At 36.4% G+C, this 20763-nt stretch overlaps 1 protein-coding gene across 1 annotated transcript; it reads left to right on the top strand.

Annotated features, from left to right (window-relative positions):
- The first annotated feature begins 5231 nt into the window (after window positions 1-5231).
- LOC148771204 (disease resistance protein At4g27190-like) lies at window positions 5232-20384 on the top strand. Its single transcript, XM_088816947.1, has 4 exons — window positions 5232-5414; window positions 5797-5843; window positions 9965-10328; window positions 17612-20384. Exon 4 carries the CDS (start codon window positions 17771-17773, stop codon window positions 20198-20200), a length of 2430 nt encoding a protein of 809 aa, XP_088673073.1. The 5' UTR covers window positions 5232-5414; window positions 5797-5843; window positions 9965-10328; window positions 17612-17770; the 3' UTR covers window positions 20201-20384.
- The last annotated feature ends 379 nt before the right edge of the window (window positions 20385-20763 follow it).

The raw sequence follows: 20763 nt of genomic DNA, 5'->3' as shown, positions 1-20763 counted from the left end.
CTAGTTTTTTTTTAGTTTTGTTTTTGATGCAAAGCTTTGCACATTTGTATCTAACGATGTTAGTCATAAATAAATTGGATAAACTGTATTTTACCCAGATATAATTTAAATAGAAGTAAAGAATTTTTTTTCTCAAAATCTGAGTGGGTAAGTGTAAAATAGGACATAATATAAGGGGTAAACTTTTAACACCGTTAAAAATTCTTCAAATATTTTGACCACTAATGGTCAAAACATTTTTTAACTTGGCGAATTCTTCAAATATTTAAAAAATAATACGTAATTCATTTCATTGAGTGAAGAATGTTTTAAACTAAATTTGTAATTCGTTAATCATTACGATGAATAAAAAAATAAATTCATCGTATGGCATGTTATATCTAACAAGAAGAAGACTCATTACACGAGTTTGGTGTTCATTTTATATTTTGTTTATCTTTTTAACTGTATTTTGATAGCTAATCTAAAATAGCTATTCATCTCAAATATAAACTTATATTTTTTTTAAATATACTACAGTTAAACCTCTATAAATTAATACACTCGGGAATAGTAAAATTCTATTAGTTTAGCGAAATATTAAATTATCGAACTAATAATTTAGTAGGTTTTAACTGAGTCAGGATCGAAAGAAATTATTATTTAAGAGAGATTATTAATTTATCGATTATTAATTTATCGAGGTTTTACCGTTAAGTTGAAGTGCCTAGTGTTGCATAAGACATAGTGCAAAGGGCAAAATTGTATTTTACCCTTTAAAATTGAAAAGAAACAAACTCATGTATGACTAGTATGAAAGAGGAAGAGCCCCGAGATTTTGGAAGGTCCGCTAATTAATAGAATTTGAAGACAAAACTATAAATTAATGAACCGAAGCTGCCGTCCTTTACATTGCATCTCGTGTTGTATTAAAATACTATATCCAATTCACATTGTAATTACCTCCGTGTAATGGTGGTTAATTAGCTGGTAGAATAAGAGAGCGCGGTATCATTTAATTTGAGTGCAAACACATTTGTGATACATGTGCGTTATTGCACAAAAGTAGTGTTTACTTATTCTTACGGACCAGGCGGTCAGGATTTGACAAAATTGCATTTCATAAAAGTTGTAACACTTTCAGTTGGCTTCCCAACCATGATTGAGTCGGGTTATTGGACTTTGGATCACAAAATTATGCTTAATTTATAGAAATAGTGCCACAATTTTGTGGCTTGTTTCCTCTTGCACGATTCTACACAATCACCAAACAAACATAAAACGCAACAAAATAAGCAAAGAACAACGAACATGTTAGCATCTAAATTGGAGAAATTGACACCGAAATAAATGTCTTATGACACTTATTAGTAGAAATGACCCCAGATTCTATTATTTAGAGCACCGATCAAGAAGTTGGCCAAATTATTAATGGTCTATTTCTTCATTCACATGTGTTTCAAAATTAATAATAAAAAAAAAAAAAAAAAACCTTGATATTCTCGGATATAAGTAGCAAAAAGGTGGAAGGAGGACAATTCTAAACATCAACAGTTAGGGGTGACATGGTTCTCCCAACATTTCTTAAATTACCCATAGCTCTATGTTGTCTCCACCACTTTCTGAACTAATAGTCTGTTATCTCAATCGGAATGACGTATCTAATGCATTATCACATTAGAGTTTCTAACTATGTTTCAGGGGGTGAGTGTAATTACCGATACCACATGGACTTTAAAGTTATTTTAGCATACGTCTGAGGTGTGAGTGTAATTTACCCTTGTTTATATTTTACATAACTATCATATTTTATTATTTTGCAACTTTTTAAATTTTTTAATTAATTTCAAAAATTATATATTGCAAGGACCATATTCCAACAACTATATTTAACCACCATTTAAAAAGTTAATCAAAATTATAATAATAACTAATATTTTAATATTATTAATGAAGAAGTATCAAATATAAAATTTTCACCAATATAACTTCAACCTCAAATACTTGCATATATGTAGTTTTATTATATTTATATATTTTAAATTTAGATAATGTAATTAATAAAAAAATACTTAGAGTTAAATTCATACCATATTTTGTGGTTGAATGGAATTTAGTGTGATTATTTTATTATTTAAGTGTTTACACAATTTGTTAAAACATAACTTTTGTTTGCCAAATTTAAGAAAGCAAAGTTAGATTTTAACTAATTCTAAGCTTTTGCATTTTGCGTTTGGGGATGTCGTTTTTAGTTGAAATTGTGCAAAAGATATAAATTATAGATTTCCATCATATTGTTGGATTGCTCTAAAAGAGTCACATATACCCCAGGTTTTCTTAGTTGCATAAACAAGATTGAGTTTTTTTTGTATATCTAGAAATTGGATGGATCGATTCAAAATAAGCATTTTTAGAAGAAAAAAGAATATATTTTTTTTCTTTTTCTGGATGTAGATATCTAATTCTAATTCTGTAAAAAAAATGGAAAATCAAAATGAAAAAAATCGTTCAAAAATTGGCAATTTTTCATATGAGAATTGAATTTTCAATTCTCTCATCACCTAACTTATAATGCATAATAGCAAGAGCGCTTGTGTCAATTGAATCAAGTTTAAATCTCTTTCGATGGTCGCCGCTAGTTTAAGTTCGTCATATATGGTTATCCTAGCTAGTGTGGTTTACATATCTCGTGTGGTTTGCTAGGTACTGCACGAGAGTGGAGGTTTACCCAATGTACATGTATGGTTGGCTGCAGATTTCTTTATTTCAAAAAGATAATAATAATTATTGGTATTATAAATCTAATTTTTGGAGAGAAAAAAAAATCTGAACTTTTGGTATTATTTTCAAAAATTAAAGGCGGATTGAAAATCGTAATCTCATATATATATTCCAATTTCGAAAAATAAAAAATCGAAATTGATCGTAATTTTTTAGAATTAGATTCAAAAAATACCTTTCTAAGATCAAAATTTACGTTCCAATTCCGGTCTGTATTTGAATAGCATTTCGTGTAATCTATGTGCAAACATAGAAAGTTCGCGGGAAGAAAATGAGACAGTTTAGTTTCTTAAAAAAATAACAAATGACGGTCACCATTTAAGGTAAGATCTAATTACGAAAAAAATCATCATGTTTGAATAATTACAACTACCTCTCAACTATGTATTTTCTTGTAAAATAAACCCCTCTCTAGTAGATAAATTTGACACCGTAAGGATGGTCGTGTAAGACAATACATCGTTGAGAAGTGGCTTTAATTAACAATGTTTTGAAACCCGAACCGGACCGGCCGGTCCAACCGGTTTAACCGGGAACCGGTGGGTGGTCCGTCTGGTTCAACCCAAAAACCCGCAAGGTGCAAAAAACCGGTTGAATAGCTAAAGACCGGTTGAATTACCGGTTCAACCGGAAAACCTCAAAACTGGCCAGAACCGGGTTTCTGAAAAATTAAGAGGAGGGGGCCTGATTTCCTGCAGTGGTGGTCTGGATCTGGAGGTTAAAAGTAAATCTTGTATGCCAATGGATTAAAAGAAGAAAATATAAGAAGAGTAAGCAAGTTTTATATGAATGGGTAGCTGAATCTAAGTGCTTGAGTAAGAACTTGGATGGTCGGAAATAAGAAGAAACTTCTAGTGGCGGCTTGGATGGTGAGTGGATGGAATTGAAAGGATGAGAGAGAGAGAGAAGTCGGGTTGACAGAGGAATTTGAACCGAAAGGACAAAAAATTAAAAAGATAAAATATTGGAGATAATGAAAAGAAAGGTAAATTACTATAATGAACAGTAAAACTAAATAATAAACAAAGTAATGTACAATTACTTTTGTAAAATTTAAACATATCGCTGCGTATATATATGAATATTTTGGTGTTTTGTATTTAAGTTTTATGCATAAATATATATTATTTAAGCTTCTAGGTTGATTTTTATCAACGTATTGGATTTTTAATTGATATTTTATCATATAATTATATTAAAATTATATAAAAATAATAAATAGAAGAAAAAATACAAAAACACGATTGAACCCCGGTCGAACCGTGACCCAGTTCGGTGTCCGGTCCGGTTTTCAAAACATTGTTAACTAATCAAAAAGAGGGAATTTTATAATTTGACCTTACCTTAGGGTGATAGCCGTAATTTACCTTAAAAAATAGGGCAGATTTCACTTTACACCCCTGAATTATGAGTTGAGTAACATACACACCCCTCAATTACGAAACTTACAAATACCCCCTGTATTTTTTGGTCAAACTTACAAAATGTAAACACATTAGTTGTGTAATGTTTTCTTTAGCAATTACAATCTTACCCCACTTTTATTCTATGGAAAATATATGTGAATTTTAGTACATAGACATATAGGTAGAACGGTTAGGAACAAAAAAAAGGACAACAAGAAAATTAATAGGTGATGGCAGCATATTCAAATAGAATACAAATATGAGGGGTATTTGATACATTTTGTAATTGAGGGGTATATTTGCGATATTCAAGAGTGCAAAGTGAAGTTTCCCAATATAAACTATAGGGTAAATTACAATAACCCTCTGAGGTATAACAAAATTACGAAAACCCCCACCTTGTTTGGGTAATTACAACAACCCCTCAACTATAAATTTTCTTACACGTCCACCCTTGCAGTTTCAAATTTAATGAAATCTTCTTGATTATATGGAATAATATAACTTTAGTACCCGTTTTATTCCATTCGAGCTCCACATTTTGAAGCAAGACATAAGATGTGTTTTTTGGCTTGTATATATATCAGAGTGGTGCATCAGAAACTGTATGTTTACACAAAACGAGTACAAACTATAACACATTCCACGGAATTCAGATGATTATGTTGAATTTGACACCATAAGAGTGGAGGCATAAGAAGATTTATAGTTGATGGGGATAGATGTAATTATCCAAACAAGAGAGAATTTTTCGTAATCGACCATACCTCAGGGGTGGTTGTAATTTACCCTAAACCATATATGTAAAATTATAAGAAGAATAGAATTGGAGAAGAGGAGAAATAATAATACGTAATACAAACCTCTATTATATTATGGGTTGATTTACATAGAATATATATAGAGAAATATTGAAGTATAACTAGGTAACTAAATCATAAGTTAATCATAGTAAAATCCTAGTATTACAAGAGTTCTATAATATCAAATAATATAATATACTCTAACAAAAATATCCTATTTATGGTCCCTCTCGCCCCGCGTCTACTTTTGCTTTTCCGTAGTCTTTGACCACTTGATAATTAACGCGTTTGCAAGTTGTTAAAGTTAGACATACATTTCCCACTAATGCATAATAGTGCTTCATATCTTCACTTATCATCTTTCAGTTTTGTAAATTCAATCTGACTTCTGGCTGGGATACATTCTTATCTTCATTCTCGGCTGGTCAGTTTGCATTTTATAAAGGTAATTCATTTCAATCCTATTTTCCTTGTTTTTCCTTTTTTTTTTTCCTTTACTTTTTAGTATTTTATTGATACTGTAACTTAGTTTTTAAATCTGTAATTGTAATATTATGTTCCAATCTATTAAATAAAATTATTTTGATCCCCATTATTTTTCTTAGAAAAAAATTAAATATTTAGAAGAACTGTGCCAAAAAATTTGCATTATAAGGAAGGGGGTTTATGCTAATATTAATTATATAGAATTTTTTTTAGCGATTCGATATAACACAAATAGTGGATAAATATAATTAAATCTTCTATTTTGTTTTTTATTTATTTGTTTTACTTTTATGATTCTTATCTGTAGTTATCTGACTTTGATTATGTGGTTCATTATGTAGATCTGCAGGTGTACAACATATATAGAGTATTCTTCTGAGCATCGAAGGTAATATATTTAATCTACCTTTATTTTGACTTGTTAATAATATATAGTATTATGATCAAAGGGAGTGGTTTATTCTGTACATGTTTTCATGTGGTGAATTGTACTGAATTCCAAATCTAGTTAAATTTTTAGATGCAAAAAGAAACAGTTACTGTGACTGACTGAATACAAGTAAATAAGCAAAGAAAATAAGCAAACATATTATATGGATAGTCAATTATATGGATTGATTCCACCCATTAAGAAAAATGAGTCGACTTGGCTAATTGACCATATTTAGAGGAAGTTTGGCTAAACTTATAAGATGTTAAAATGAGCTTATAATATATTTTAGAGCTTATAAACTCTTCTAAAGTGTTTGGTAATTTTTAATAAAAAATCTTATTTTTTTTTAAAGTAAGCTGTGTTGGAGAACAAATAAGATTTTTTAAATAAGTACCTCTACCCCACCCTTTTATTTAGGGTTAATAGCATTTCGCCACCTAGACTTTGCCCGTTTTTGCACTTTGTCACCTTAACTAAAAAAAGTTGCAAGCGCACACACAAACTCAGTTTTTTGACGCACATAACCACCTAAGGGAAATATTCTGGCGAACCTTCTCATTTTTCAACGCACGCGCGATGCACATGCAAAAGTACAAGGGTTTTTTCGTCTGTTCACCTGAAAAAATATCATAAGGGGGTGAAATCAAAAGTATCAGAGACTCAATTGAACTTATTTTGTAACTTTCACAAATTCGAAATTAATTCAAGCTTTGCGGCTTTATCTTCCATGGGATCAAAACACCCACCGCCGCACGCCTGTTTCAAAACGGAGCAAAAAAATCTCCAATAAAGAGATGAAGAAGAGCAACGACATCAATATGCCGAAATTCGTCATGGATGAGAGGGACGAAGAACCCAACTCCGGAAGCGATTGAATCGGATTTCGGATTCTCACCAGATAGCCTGTGGTATCGCATGTACCACCGTTCTTCCTCGTCACCGAGGTACTTTTTCACGACCGGCGAACCGATTTTGACGCTTTCCCACGAATTGTCGGGCCCCAAATCGAAGATTAAACCCCTAGAGAGCGACGAATTTGAAGGAAGTGGAGGAATTGAAGTGGGCATGGGCGTGAATACTTGAATTGGGAAGTGACCCACTGCTCCAGTAATTCTCATCTGTTGTCTCTTCATTGGCGCTTATGCTCATCAACAACAAGGCGTTTGATGAATTCTCCAGCCTCCTCTCCCCCCCCCCCCCCACCCCCCACCCCCCCCACGGCCCCGCCGGAATTCTCCAACGGCAGCGCCCCTTTGTTCACCGGGCTCAGGCTGTGGGTGTTTTGATCCCATGGAAGATGAAGCCCCAAAGCTTCAATTTATTTCGAATTTGTGAAAGTTTGAAATTAAGTTCAATTGAGTCCCTGATACTTTCAATTTCACCCCTTATGATATTTTCAGGTAAAAAGACGAAAAAGCCCTTGTACTTCGCCGGAATATTCCCCTTAGGTGGTTATATGCGTCAAAAAACTGAGTTTGGGTGTGCGTTTGCAACTTTTATTAGTTAAGGTGGCAAAGTACAAAAACGGCCAAAGTTCAGGTGGCGAAATGTTATTAACCCTTTTATTTAAGATCTTATAATGAGTAAAAACAGGAAATAATCTCATTATCCAATTGAGAGTAGAAGGGGTAAAATAATATCGAGCCAAAGTACAAGGGGCAAATCAATGAATTGAGAGTAGAAGGGGGTAAAGTGATATCGAACCAAAGTACAAGGGGGCAAATCGATGCAATTGAGAGTACAAGGGCGTAAAGTGATATCCAGCCAAAGTACAAGGGGGTAAAGTGGAATTTACCCAAATAATAATTATAGTATTGGCACTCGTGAAATAATATTTTTGTTTTCACTAAAATATTTTTTAAATAAAAAATAATAATTTTTTTTAAATAAAATTAGAAAATAATAAGCTTTTGTATGTGACATAATAATTATTAATAATGGAAAATAAATTATTTTTATCATTTTAAATACAAAAGGGGGATAATTACACTTTTCGTCCCTATACTTTGCCACTTACACGATTTTCGTCCCTAAACAAGATGAAGTTACAATTTTCGTCCCTAAACATGTCACTTTTATGCCGTTTTTGTCCCTCCGTCCATTTGTCCAGTTAGTTTGGACGGAAAATCGCACGTGCGCCGCACGTGACACACAAAAACACCCCACTCCCCCTCATAATGTTCAGATTTTCAGAATATTACATAAATATCCAAATTCTCGGCCAAATCCTAAGCCCAAATTTTCGAAGCAAGAGTTGTGCGTTAACCTTCTGAACAACTTCATTTTGCAACCGAAATTCTCTGCAACGAAATCTCTGAGGATGAGGGCTTCTAAAATAGCTCTTGTTTGTAGAGCAATTACTGCTAAATCTTCTCATGAACGCGGTATTTTTACTTCTTCTTTCTCTTTCTCCTGCCACAAATTTTCAACTGTGCCCAGAACAGATTCAATTTGTATAAATGAATTAGATGATACTGTTTTCTTGATTTGTAAAATGATGAGAGTGCGGCCACAGCCCTCCGTTTTTTAACTCACCAAACAATTGCAAGTTATTGTCAAGATGAAACAATACTCGGTCGCCCTTAAACTGTTCGACGAAATACGTCAATGGGGTGCCCCTGTAAATGTATACACGATGAACATCTTGATTAATTCTTGTTGCCATTTGAGAGGGGTAGACTTCAGTTTTGCTGTCTTTGGCAGCTTCCTTAAGCACGGTTACGAACCAAATGTTACGACATTCAACACTCTCTTAAAAGGTCTCTTTTTGGATGGTAATGTGGCCGAGGCAGAGAAATTGTTCAAGAAGATTTTGACTTTGAAACTCTGTGAGCTAGACGATGTTACGATTCTTACTGTGATTGACGGGCTCTGCAAAGCTGGACGTGTTCATACTGCCCGTGATTTGCTTTTGTTGTTGGAAAAGACTATCTATAAACCCAGTGTTAAGGCCTATAGTGCGGTAATTGATTGTTTATGCAAGGGCGGAATGGTGGATAATGCACTCGAGCTCTTGTTTGCCCACTTTCTAATTGTGCTTTCAATGATGAATTCATAAGGAATTGAGAGGTTTCGAAAATTGGGGCTTAGGGTTTTCCGGAGAATTGGGGCTTAGGGTTTCTAAAAATTTGAACGTTTTGAGGTGTAGAGGTGCTTTTGTGTGTCACGTGCGGCGCACGTGCGATTTTCCGTCCAAACTAACTGGACAAATGGACGGAGGGACAGAAACGGCATAAAAGTGACATGTTTAGGGACGAAAATTGTAACTTCATCTTGTTTAGGGACGAAAATCATGTAAGTGGTAATGTATAGGGACGAAAAGTGTAATTATCCCTACAAAAGAGTAAAAATAGTCTCAATAATACTATCTTTTTTGAAAAGAAATACTTTCGTAAAAATAAAAACATAAGGAAGGTCTTTGTAATATTTCAAAATATGAAGGTCTTTTTGAATGATTTAAACCTAAACTCCTGGGAGGAAAATATAATTTACTCAATATTCGGTGAAGGTTGAAAATAGAATTTCAAAATTACCAACATTTACCAAACTTGAATCTTAGAGGAGTCTAATTGTAATTAGAGTTAATTTTAGGGGACATAAATGTAATTATCTGATTTGATAACAGTTCGTGTAATATTCACCTCTTGAAGTCGGAACCATTAACCGAATTCACCGTCCTCCATGCCAACTTCCCCTGCAACTCCTAAACCCTAATATCTCTCTCTCTCTCTCACACTCTCTCACACACACAACTGTGATCATTCATTATCTCTTCAAAATCGATTTGTTTCTCTCACAAACTCAATTTCAGCAGCGAACCCTAGAAATGGGGATGCTAGATGTAATTCCAATTTTAAGAATCAATAGCAATGATGTTCATGAATTGCCGAAGATGATGTAAATGCGGAGTTAGTTCATATAGTGTATGTAACCCTTACAATTGTAGACATGAAAGAGGAAATTCCTTCTCTTGTAATTTATTTTATTATTTTTTTGTTGGTGCCAACTGCTGCTTGCTTATAAATAAATTTCATCAATGGAATCCGAATTCATCACTTGCATTTATGGAATTTCAGAAATGGTCATGTTAGAAATGCTGGTTTGCTCAATTTTCTCAAAGATTGGGGATAAGCTGATTGATCATGGAGACCGCATTGTGAGTGGAGGACTCAACATCAAATCCATTTCAGATTCTCTTAAAAGAAGCTTAGATTCCTTAACTGCCAAAGCGTCGGATGTTGACGAACAAATCAAGAACTCGGAGCTCTCGGGTAAGAAGAAAAGAAAACGAGAAGTTGAGGACTGGTTGAAACAGGTGCAAGTTATTCAAACCAAATTATCTGCACTTGAAAACGAAGCAGATTCTGAAGGGTTTGTTAGTAAGTTTCTGGGGAGCGATCGAGCACCAAAACTGCAAGAAAGAGTAGACAAACTTGTTGAGTGTTGGGTGCTAAATACCAACACGCAAGTGTACGTATCGCAAACAAGTAGTAAAGTAGACTCGTGAGAGTCGGATGTCGATCCCACAGGGAATATGCAAATTATTTAATCCTAAGTACCAAATCCTAACAATTGTGATTTTTATCCAGCCTACGCAAGGTTGTCAAATTAATTAACTAATAAAATTAAAATAATTAAGAAAGCAATTAATCACGAGAAAAAATCAATAATAAACGGATCTAGGATTTTATCTTCCCCCTATGCGATAATTCTTCACCCGATTAATCTTCTATCATGCAAGTTACGATTCCCGATTATTAACCCAAGACACGAAATTATTCATAACCAGCTGTCGCTGCGCTATAAACCTATTATTCATAAAAGATTCACTATATGTCTACGCAAACCTAGTATAAATAAAGCATTAAATAACAAGTCTCGTAAACGGCTACCTAAGGTATTATCTGTATGTCTACGATAATACATGCAATCAACACACGCATTCGGTGAAAAACTACTCGAAGGCTCTTCTATCCCTGTTCTAATTATTAAAACGATCTGTCAATCAATTCTAACAATAACAAATAGCAACATAAGTTAGCTACGCTCATGCACTAAATACGATCAAGATAGAAGAAATAATCGAAGAATTAAACTTGCATAAAAGTAGAAAAATAGGTTCGAATCACCACATAGGGTTCCAATAAAATCCTAGAATAAAAACTTAGCTACTCATGTTCGTAACGAAAAGCATAATAAAAATATGAAAGTTCATAAAAATCGAAGAATAAAAGTAAAAGGAAAACTCGGATGAAGATTCGTCAAGTCTTCGTCTTCGTTCTCTTGCTCGCGTGTAGAAGGATGAAAGATAAAAGATAGATGATAAAAAAGATAAAAAAGGTCCCTAATTGTGTGCCTGACTTGGTCTTATATAGGGTGAAGAACTTGGGGAAGAAGGCAGTTTCCTTGTGCAATTAAAATCCCTTTTCTGCGCAACTTCGGAGTCTCGGACGGGGGTCCCACGAATTGCACTAAAACTGGGACGGGGGTCCGAGCTTTAAATCTTCAGAATTTTGATTTTTTCACTTTTGGCCCATATTTTCTCCAAAATTGCAGTTTTGACCCCATACTTTTCCAATTCTTCAATTTGTACCTAAAATACAATAAATCAACTTTTTAAGCACCAATTATCATTAAAACACACCAAAAGCCCAAATAAAAAGGTACGATAAAGTGTAAAAATATACACTTAACACACCCCCAAACTTGAACTTTTGCTTGTCCTCAAGCAAATAACTCAACTATTACATCTCATCACATAGATCAATGATCAACTTCACGTTTTCAGAACTTGTAATTATAATGACAATTCTTAGGCATTCGCAAGCTCAAAATTCAACAACACTTAGTCACTCACCATTACCAAAAACCACAATTCATACAATTGCTTCAAGCATCCAATATTTGCAAATTAAAGATAGAAAGAATTTATACTTACATGCATATGCTTGACTCCAAATACTCACCAAATTATTCTACTATACTAATATCGAACATTAAGCTATTGGGATCATTGGGGCTTTGTGGCTTTCAATTGTTAGGCTCTTTGGTTCGAGGTAGGAAATATGGGTATGTGTGGCTATTCTTCTTGAATTTAGGTGATTACGCCAAAATTTGAAAGATAGGCGTTTGAAACAATGAATTCACCTCTACGGACTTTAATAAACTCGTTTCTCAAAAGTTCAAAAGTCTCCACTTTTGCTTTTGAGGCAATGGATCGAGTTTTCAAAAATAATTCAACAACTAGTCCTTATTTCTCCCTTCTAGTCTCTTCTTCTTCTCTTTTTCTCTTTCTTTTTTTTTTTTTTTTTTTTTTTTTTTTTTTTTTTTTTTATATATATAGAAGCATAGATATTTGTCTTCTTTTTATTTCTTTATTTCTTTTTTTTTTTTTTTTTTTTTCGAAGAAGAAGGACCTTATAAAAAAATTCGACCGAACTCCAAGGGGTAATTTTTTTCAAGAGTCTCCACTTTTCTACCTTATACACATGGCTAAAAGAAAGAACACCTTTTCTCCGGGGCTCAAATCAAGGTTCTAAGGAATTTCGATAAAAAGGTCGGCTTGAAAGGCTCAAACGGTTCAAAGAAGGCCCAAATCATATCCCAAATCACTTACTACTCAATACTTCGTATCATAAATTTCCTAAGGTGAGTCTTAAAACCGAACATAGCATGATCTAGCACAAATTAATTCCAAATTTAAAATACAAAACATTCAACAAAAGCAATGCACAAAATGTGATTCCTAGCAATAATTCGCTTCTAAGTCCCGTTGAATCGAAAGCTAAACAAACATCAAATCTTTATCACACAAAACAAGCAATCTCATCATCAAACATTGATCATCTCCCATCATCATAAATCATAGATGCATTCGACTCAAGCAATTTTTTTTTTTTTTTTATATTCCGGAGAAACGAGAAAAACAATAAAAACGAATAAAACCTAATGCATGCAAACTAAAACAAATAAGCACAAAAACATGTTTTTCACCCCCAAACTTAAACTTTTCGTTGCCCTCAACGAAATTAGCACAAAGTTTTAAGGATAGAAAACACCTGATTTGTTCGGAGTTGGTGTGATCGGGGTGCTCCTCCCTCGCTCTCTCACGCTCGTCCTCATTGGAAAGCTCGGGTACGGTGACACTTTTCTTTCCCTTTCCCTTCCCTTTGGAAGATGATGCGTAGCTCGTGTGGCCTCGTTTATTGGATGACGTAGTTGGGAGAGAGGTTGGAATAAATTCGGTGCGAATTGGTTGACAATCGAACTCAAAATTTGGTTGGAGCAAATTGTCGAACACCTTGTGGGCATGCCTTGAAAGAGTAGATTTTGGAGAATTTGGTTCGATTCTCTAGCCTCGATTTGTGTGTGGGAGTTTGATAGAAGGAAAGAGGAAGGTTTAGGAAATAATGGGGAAAAGAATCTAATTTTTGAAAGTTAAAACGCCCTAAAAATCGTCGGACGGCCGTCCCGGTTTTTGTGCTGATTTTCGGACGGCCGTCCGAATTTTTTTTTTCTTCCTGGTTGTGGGACGGCCGTCCCACAAAATAGGCATATTTTGGGACGGCCGTCTCAAATGCAGTGCTGCAAAATTTTTTTTTTTTTTTTTTTTTTTTTTTTTTTTTTTTTTTTTTTTTTTTGCGGACGGTCGTCTGGATTCCCCGATCATGTTTTCGACCCTGAAAAGTTAAAATTCAAATAAATAAATTAGAATGCATGCTTATGATTTATAAAACGAAACGAAAAATTAAAGAAAACTACGAAAAACAATAAAGCTTGGGTTGCCTCCCAAGAAGCGCTAAGTTTAAAGTCTTCAGCCGGACTTTGTTTGCTTCTTTGTTCAAGCTAACGTGACCGAAGTCACTTGGCGATTGAATTCCTCTCCCCAATAATGCTCGTTTGGTTCTTTAGGTGGCCACATCCACCTTGCACGTTCATCATTGTTATCACCCCAACTCTTTTGACTGTCTCTCGGCGGAGTTGAAATTGAGCTCGCACAATAAACTTGCTCCGTCCGACTATCTTTTCCGCCACCATCTCCTGCACTCAAAGATCCTTTCCCATGGTCTAAGATCAAAACGTCAAAATCTTCATGATTTGTAAAATCCACAAGATCAATAGCATAACAATCATTGTCATCACATGGATTTTTATTAGCGCTAAAAACGTTAAATTTAACCGTTTGATCATGCACTGTCATTGAAAGATCACCACTAGCACAATCAATTAGAGTTTTCGATGTGGCTAAAAACGGTCTTCCTAAAATAAGAGGTATTTCCCTATCTTCATCTATATCAAGTATAACGAAATCAACAGGGAAGATAAATTTGTTCACTTTTACTAGCACATTCTCTAAAATACCTTTTGGGTAAACTAAAGACCTATCGGCTAATTGAAGAGTTATAGCCGTTGGTTCATTCTCACCTAACCCAAGATTTTTGTAAATGGAATAAGGCATAAGGTTAATGCTAGCACCTAAATCAATGAGTGACCTAAAATTTCTACCTCCAATAGTGCAAGGGATAGTGAACTTACCTGGATCGCCAAGTTTTTGTGGAAGAGGCCGTACAAGAATTTCACTGCATTGCTCCGTGAGTTGGATGATCTCGTTCCCTTGCAATTTATTCCTCTTTGTCACGAGCTCCTTGAGGAATTTCACCCACTTTGGCATCTTTTGAATGGCTTCGATAAACGGAATGTTGATGTGGATTTCCTTCAGCTTGTCCAAGAATCCTTGGTGTTCGGCATCGAGCTTCTTCTTTTTAAGCTTTTGAGGATATGGGACTTGAGGGACTCGCGAGTTCACTGTGGGTGATGGTGGTTCTTTACGAGTTGCTTCCTTTTTCCAAATCACATTCGGCTCCTCAATTACTGTGTTTTGCTTCTCCTTTCGTGGGGCCTCCTCCAATTGTCTCCCGTTCCTTAAACTTACAGCGTTGCACTGCTCGATGTTGTTCTTCCGAGGATCTTCCGTGTTTGATGGCAGTGCTCCCGATGGCCTCGCTGTTAGTTGGGTTGCAAGTTGACCCATCTGTGTTTCCAAGTTTCGGATGGAGGCTTGGGTGGTTGTCATGAACTGTGCCAAGATGTTTGCGAGATCTCCGCCTTGAGGTTGAGCTTGAGGCGGATTTTGGAAGCCGGGCGCTGGTCGTGAATAATTAGGCGGTTGACCTTGAGGTGGTGTTTGCCTTGGTCCTTGCTGATTTCCTCCCCACCCAAAGTTAGGGTGATCCTTCCATCCGGGGTTGTACGTGTTGGAGTACGGGTTCCTCTGTTGACGGTTGGTGTCATGCACATAATTCAGAGACTCCGTTTCTTCTATGCGTTGGTCGGGAACTTGGACTGTGTGGACTTGCTGAGTCTGCAAAGCCGCTACTTGCTTCGATAGTTTTTCTAACTGGGCCGTGATTGCAGTGACCCCGTCTAACTCCAAAATTCCACCCGTTTTAACGGCTCCGCTGTTTGACCGATCCGATGCCCGCATGTATTTATTTCTGGCGATTCGCTCCAAAAGTTCGTATGCTTCGTCATAGGTCAAACTCATGAACATACCTCCAGCTGCAGAGTCGAGCACTGTCCTTGAGTTGTCTTGCAGCCCATCGTAAAATATTTGCAGTTGGCGCCACTCTTGAAGTCCGTGATTCGGGCACCTCCTTACTAGCTGTTTGAACCGCTCCCACGTCTCGAATAGTGCTTCACCGGCTTCTTGTATGAAATTTTGAATTTCTCTCCGGATTCTCTCAGTTTTTGTTGGGGAGTTGTATGTGTTCATGAAAAGTTGTGCTAGCTGGGCCCAAGACGAGATGGAATGCGGTGCGCGAGTTTGTAACCATTCTCGGGCTGCGCCTTGTAAGGAATGCTTGAACAGGCGGAGTTGCAGTGCTTCGGGTGATACTCCGTTCATTTTGTGCGAATCACACGTCTCGAGAAAATTGACCAAGTGGAGATGTGGATCTTCATGAGCCAATCCGCTGAATAAACCATTGTTTTGGAGCATAGTGAGGAGTCCCGCTCGAATTTCGAAATTGTTGGCTTCAATGGGGGGCTGCTGGATACTTGATTGAAACCCATTTAGTGTCGGAACGGTGTACTCATGCAAGGCTCGTTGACGAGGTGGTGGATTAATTAGCTGGCGTTGGTTTTGCTCGTTGACGATTTCTCCTGCCGCATTCGGTGGGCGCCTTTGGTCACCTTCCCCACGGTTAATCTCTTCTTCCATTGTTGCGGGAGCGTTTTGAGCTAACCTTTGATTTCTCCTGGCTTGCCTAAACGTTCGCTCAATTTCGGGATCGAGAGGTAGCAAGCTCGTATCGTGTCCTCTTCGCATAAAAAGTACCTACAAAATAAAAATAAAATAATTAAACAAATAAAAAAAAAATGGCTGAAGTAAGAAAAATTGCTCAAATTTAATATTAGGATAAATAAATAATTTAGCCGTATTCCCCGGCAACGGCGCCAAAAACTTGTTGGGTGCTAAATACCAACACGCAAGTGTACGTATCGCAAACAAGTAGTAAAGTAGACTCGTGAGAGTCGGATGTCGATCCCACAGGGAATATGCAAATTATTTAATCCTAAGTACCAAATCCTAACAATTGTGATTTTTATCCAGCCTACGCAAGGTTGTCAAATTAATTAACTAATAAAATTAAAATAATTAAGAAAGCAATTAATCACGAGAAAAAATCAATAATAAACGGATCTAGGATTTTATCTTCCCCCTATGCGATAATTCTTCACCCGATTAATCTTCTATCATGCAAGTTACGATTCCCGATTATTAACCCAAGACACGAAATTATTCATAACCAGCTGTCGCTGCGCTATAAACCTATTATTCATAAAAGATTCACTATATGTCTACGCAAACCTAGTATAAATAAAGCATTAAATAACAAGTCTCGTAAACGGCTACCTAAGGTATTATCTGTATGTCTACGATAATACATGCAATCAACACACGCATTCGGTGAAAAACTACTCGAAGGCTCTTCTATCCCTGTTCTAATTATTAAAACGATCTGTCAATCAATTCTAACAATAACAAATAGCAACATAAGTTAGCTACGCTCATGCACTAAATACGATCAAGATAGAAGAAATAATCGAAGAATTAAACTTGCATAAAAGTAGAAAAATAGGTTCGAATCACCACATAGGGTTCCAATAAAATCCTAGAATAAAAACTTAGCTACTCATGTTCGTAACGAAAAGCATAATAAAAATATGAAAGTTCATAAAAATCGAAGAATAAAAGTAAAAGGAAAACTCGGATGAAGATTCGTCAAGTCTTCGTCTTCGTTCTCTTGCTCGCGTGTAGAAGGATGAAAGATAAAAGATAGATGATAAAAAAGATAAAAAAGGTCCCTAATTGTGTGCCTGACTTGGTCTTATATAGGGTGAAGAACTTGGGGAAGAAGGCAGTTTCCTTGTGCAATTAAAATCCCTTTTCTGCGCAACTTCGGAGTCTCGGACGGGGGTCCCACGAATTGCACTAAAACTGGGACGGGGGTCCGAGCTTTAAATCTTCAGAATTTTGATTTTTTCACTTTTGGCCCATATTTTCTCCAAAATTGCAGTTTTGACCCCATACTTTTCCAATTCTTCAATTTGTACCTAAAATACAATAAATCAACTTTTTAAGCACCAATTATCATTAAAACACACCAAAAGCCCAAATAAAAAGGTACGATAAAGTGTAAAAATATACACTTAACATTGAGCAAAGTCGTCATTTCGGTGAACTTGTTCTTGATGATTGTGATATCCGAGGGGAGGCGTTGTTGACAACTAAGCTGATCGGTAAAGCATTTGAGGAGAATGTTGAAAGAATTTGGAAACTTTTGGTGACTGAGAAAGTGCCGAGCATTGGGATTTACGGTATGGGTGGTGTGGGCAAGACTACTCTGACGAAGCACATCCACAACCGACTACTAGAAGAATTGACTCAAGAATGTGTTTTTTGGATCACAGTCTCCCAAGAGTTCAGCATAACGATGTTACAAGATGGAATAGCCCGTGCTATAAACTTGGACCTTTCGGACGAGCGCGATGAAGACAAACGAGCAGCGAGATTGCACAAAGCTTTACTATCGCTTGGAAAGAAGTTTGTCCTCGTATTGGATGATTTGTGGGAGAATGATTTGTGGGACGATATCATTTTGGAAAAGGTGGGAGATCCGCTTCGTGTTGAGGGTTGTCAATTGATTATAACAAGTCGCTCATCCGACGTGTGTCGTCAGATGAATTGCCAAGAATTAATTCATGTGGAACCATTAGATATGGATGAAGCATGGAACTTATTCTGTGAAATACATGGACGACAAAGACAAACGACACTAAATCGACAAGTAGAAGAAATTGCAAAGTCTATGGTGAAAATGTGTGACGGTTTGCCCTTAGGGATCATCACCGTAGCTGGAAGCATGAGGGGTGTGACTGCAGTTCATGCATGGAGAGATGCAATGGAGGAACTACAAGAATCTGCTACGGGGAACGACCGTATGGATGTTAAAGTTTTTAAAGTTCTCAAGTATAGTTTTGATCAATTGGATCCAAATCATCGAAGACAAGGAAACGAGGACGGATACACCAAATTACAACATTGTTTTCTGTATTGCGCCTTGTATCCTGAAGACGGCCTCATACAACGAGAGGAATTGGTCAGAAGATTCATTTCAGAAGAGTTGGTCGACAAAAGAAAGAGGATGAAAGCACAAATCGACAAGGGCCACACCATACTGGATAAATTAGTGAATGTTTGTTTACTAGAAAGGACTCGTGATTATGATGACCGTGATTGTGTGAAGATGCATGATCTAGTAAGAAGCATGGCCCTGAAGATCACTGAAGGTAAAACTTTGGTAAAAGCTGGGCAATATGGTTTGAAAGAAATTCCGAACGAGGAAGTGTGGACAAAGGATCTTGAGAAGGTGTCCTTGTTTTCTAATAGCATAGAGAAAATTCCAGATTTTACGTCTCCTAATTGTCCTAAGTTGTCGACATTGCTATTGCATTGGAATCTAGGCTTGCATTACATAGCAGATTCATTTTTTTCAAAAATGCATGGCCTACGCACTCTTGATTTGTCTTACACTGGGATCAAGGAGTTGCCAAATTCTGTATCTGGCTTGGAGAGCCTCAAGGCCTTGATCCTTGGAAATTGCAATAGTCTTGTATGTATTTCCAACTTGGAAAAGCTGAAAGAACTAAGGGAGCTCGACCTCTCGTTTACACAAATCAGGGAAGTGCCTCAAGGACTGGAAAAACTAGTCAATCTCGAATTCTTGTCAATGAGAAATTTCTATCGGTGGGAGATTTTCCCCACGGATTTTCTAGTCCATCTCAGAAAGCTCAAGTGTCTCTATCTTCCGTATTATGTAGAGGCACCCATTGGAGAAATCGAGATGTTGAAAGAGATGGAGGAGTTTGAGGGGCGATTCAAAGATGTTCCTGATTTTGATCGATTTATTCAGTCTCAAAAGAGTAAGGGGTACGCAGTTTCGTATCGTATACAAGTGGGGAAGTTATATATTGAAGTGTTGGAAAACGATATGAACTTCAGCAGTGTGGTGTTTAGCTCGACAGACTTTAAGACGACTAGAGAGGAGAGAGAAGTGGTTACATTACTGGCAAGCGACACCCAACAACTAACATTCCGCGAGTGTGAGGGCTTAAGCAAGTGCCTTTCGGATGACTTCAACATTCCCAGTTCTCTTCACATCTTTAAAATCGAACTTTGCCACGGAATAGAAAGCATTCTGAAAGACGAGCAATTGATCATGTTTTCTTCTCTTAGAAGGCTTTGTATTTCTTACTGTAACAAGATGAAGAAGCTGGGGCTGCGTGGGTCGGGTTTCCCATACCTTGAAGAACTCCGTATTAAAGGCTGTCCAGATGTAGAAGTGATAGTACAAGCAGTGGCGTCAGAAGATGACGAAAATCTCGATCTCCCAAAGTTGAGAAGGTTAGAGATACGTGATCTGCCGAAACTGAAGAACATCTGTGAGGCAAAGATGATGTGCGGTTCCATTGAGAAAATTGAGTTATGGGGATGTCCGTTATTGAAGAAGTTGCCGTTGCATTTTCCCGGAGAACTTGTCGATGGACAAATGAATTATTCTCCTCCGCCAGCACTTAAGGAAATCAAGTTAATGGAAAACGAGAGAGAATGGTGGGAATCATTGGAGTGGGACCATCCTTCACACCGAAATCTCTTACAGCCATTCCTTACATTTGAGGAGTCAATCAAGGTGAATCTTCCCCTTTCTTCTATTCCCGGAAAGTACTCAAGTACAACTGCTGCACTTTGAGAATATCTTTTAACTGACATGTTTTTACGGTGCACATTATTTCGTTATTTTTTTTTTTTTTTTTTATGTAATTGTAAGTGAATCGAGAGTAGATTTTGAACTTAATAATTCAATTTAAAAGTGTATTGATATAAACACTTTTTTTTTTCACCAATTGTTAACATGAAAACAATACATATTGTATTAACTCGAGGTGCATAACAGTTCGAAGTAAGTGTGCTATATGCTGTCAAAAAGAAACTATTCTATACCCAGCCTTTTTATTTAGGGTTAATAGCATTTCGCCACCTGGACTTTGCCCGTTTTTGTACTTTACCACCTTAACTATAAAAAGTTGCACGGGCACACCCAAACTCACTTTTTTGACGCACATAACCACCTACGGGGAATATTCCGGCGAATCTTCTAATTTTCCGATGCACGCGCGATGCACATGCTTAATGGAGGGGCTTTTTGGTCATTTCACCTAAAAAATTTTGTGGGCCTTTTTACTCTTTCTTCTCCTTCCTCTCTTATTCTCTCTCTCTCCCCCCCTCTCTCTCTCACACCCACACACATACAGA

Source organism: Erythranthe guttata, chromosome 4, assembly GCF_056151865.1.
Source record: "Erythranthe guttata isolate IM_541 chromosome 4, IM_541, whole genome shotgun sequence".
NCBI classification, from domain to species: Eukaryota; Viridiplantae; Streptophyta; class Magnoliopsida; order Lamiales; family Phrymaceae; genus Erythranthe; species Erythranthe guttata.
This window is presented reverse-complemented; position numbering and strand designations above follow the sequence as displayed.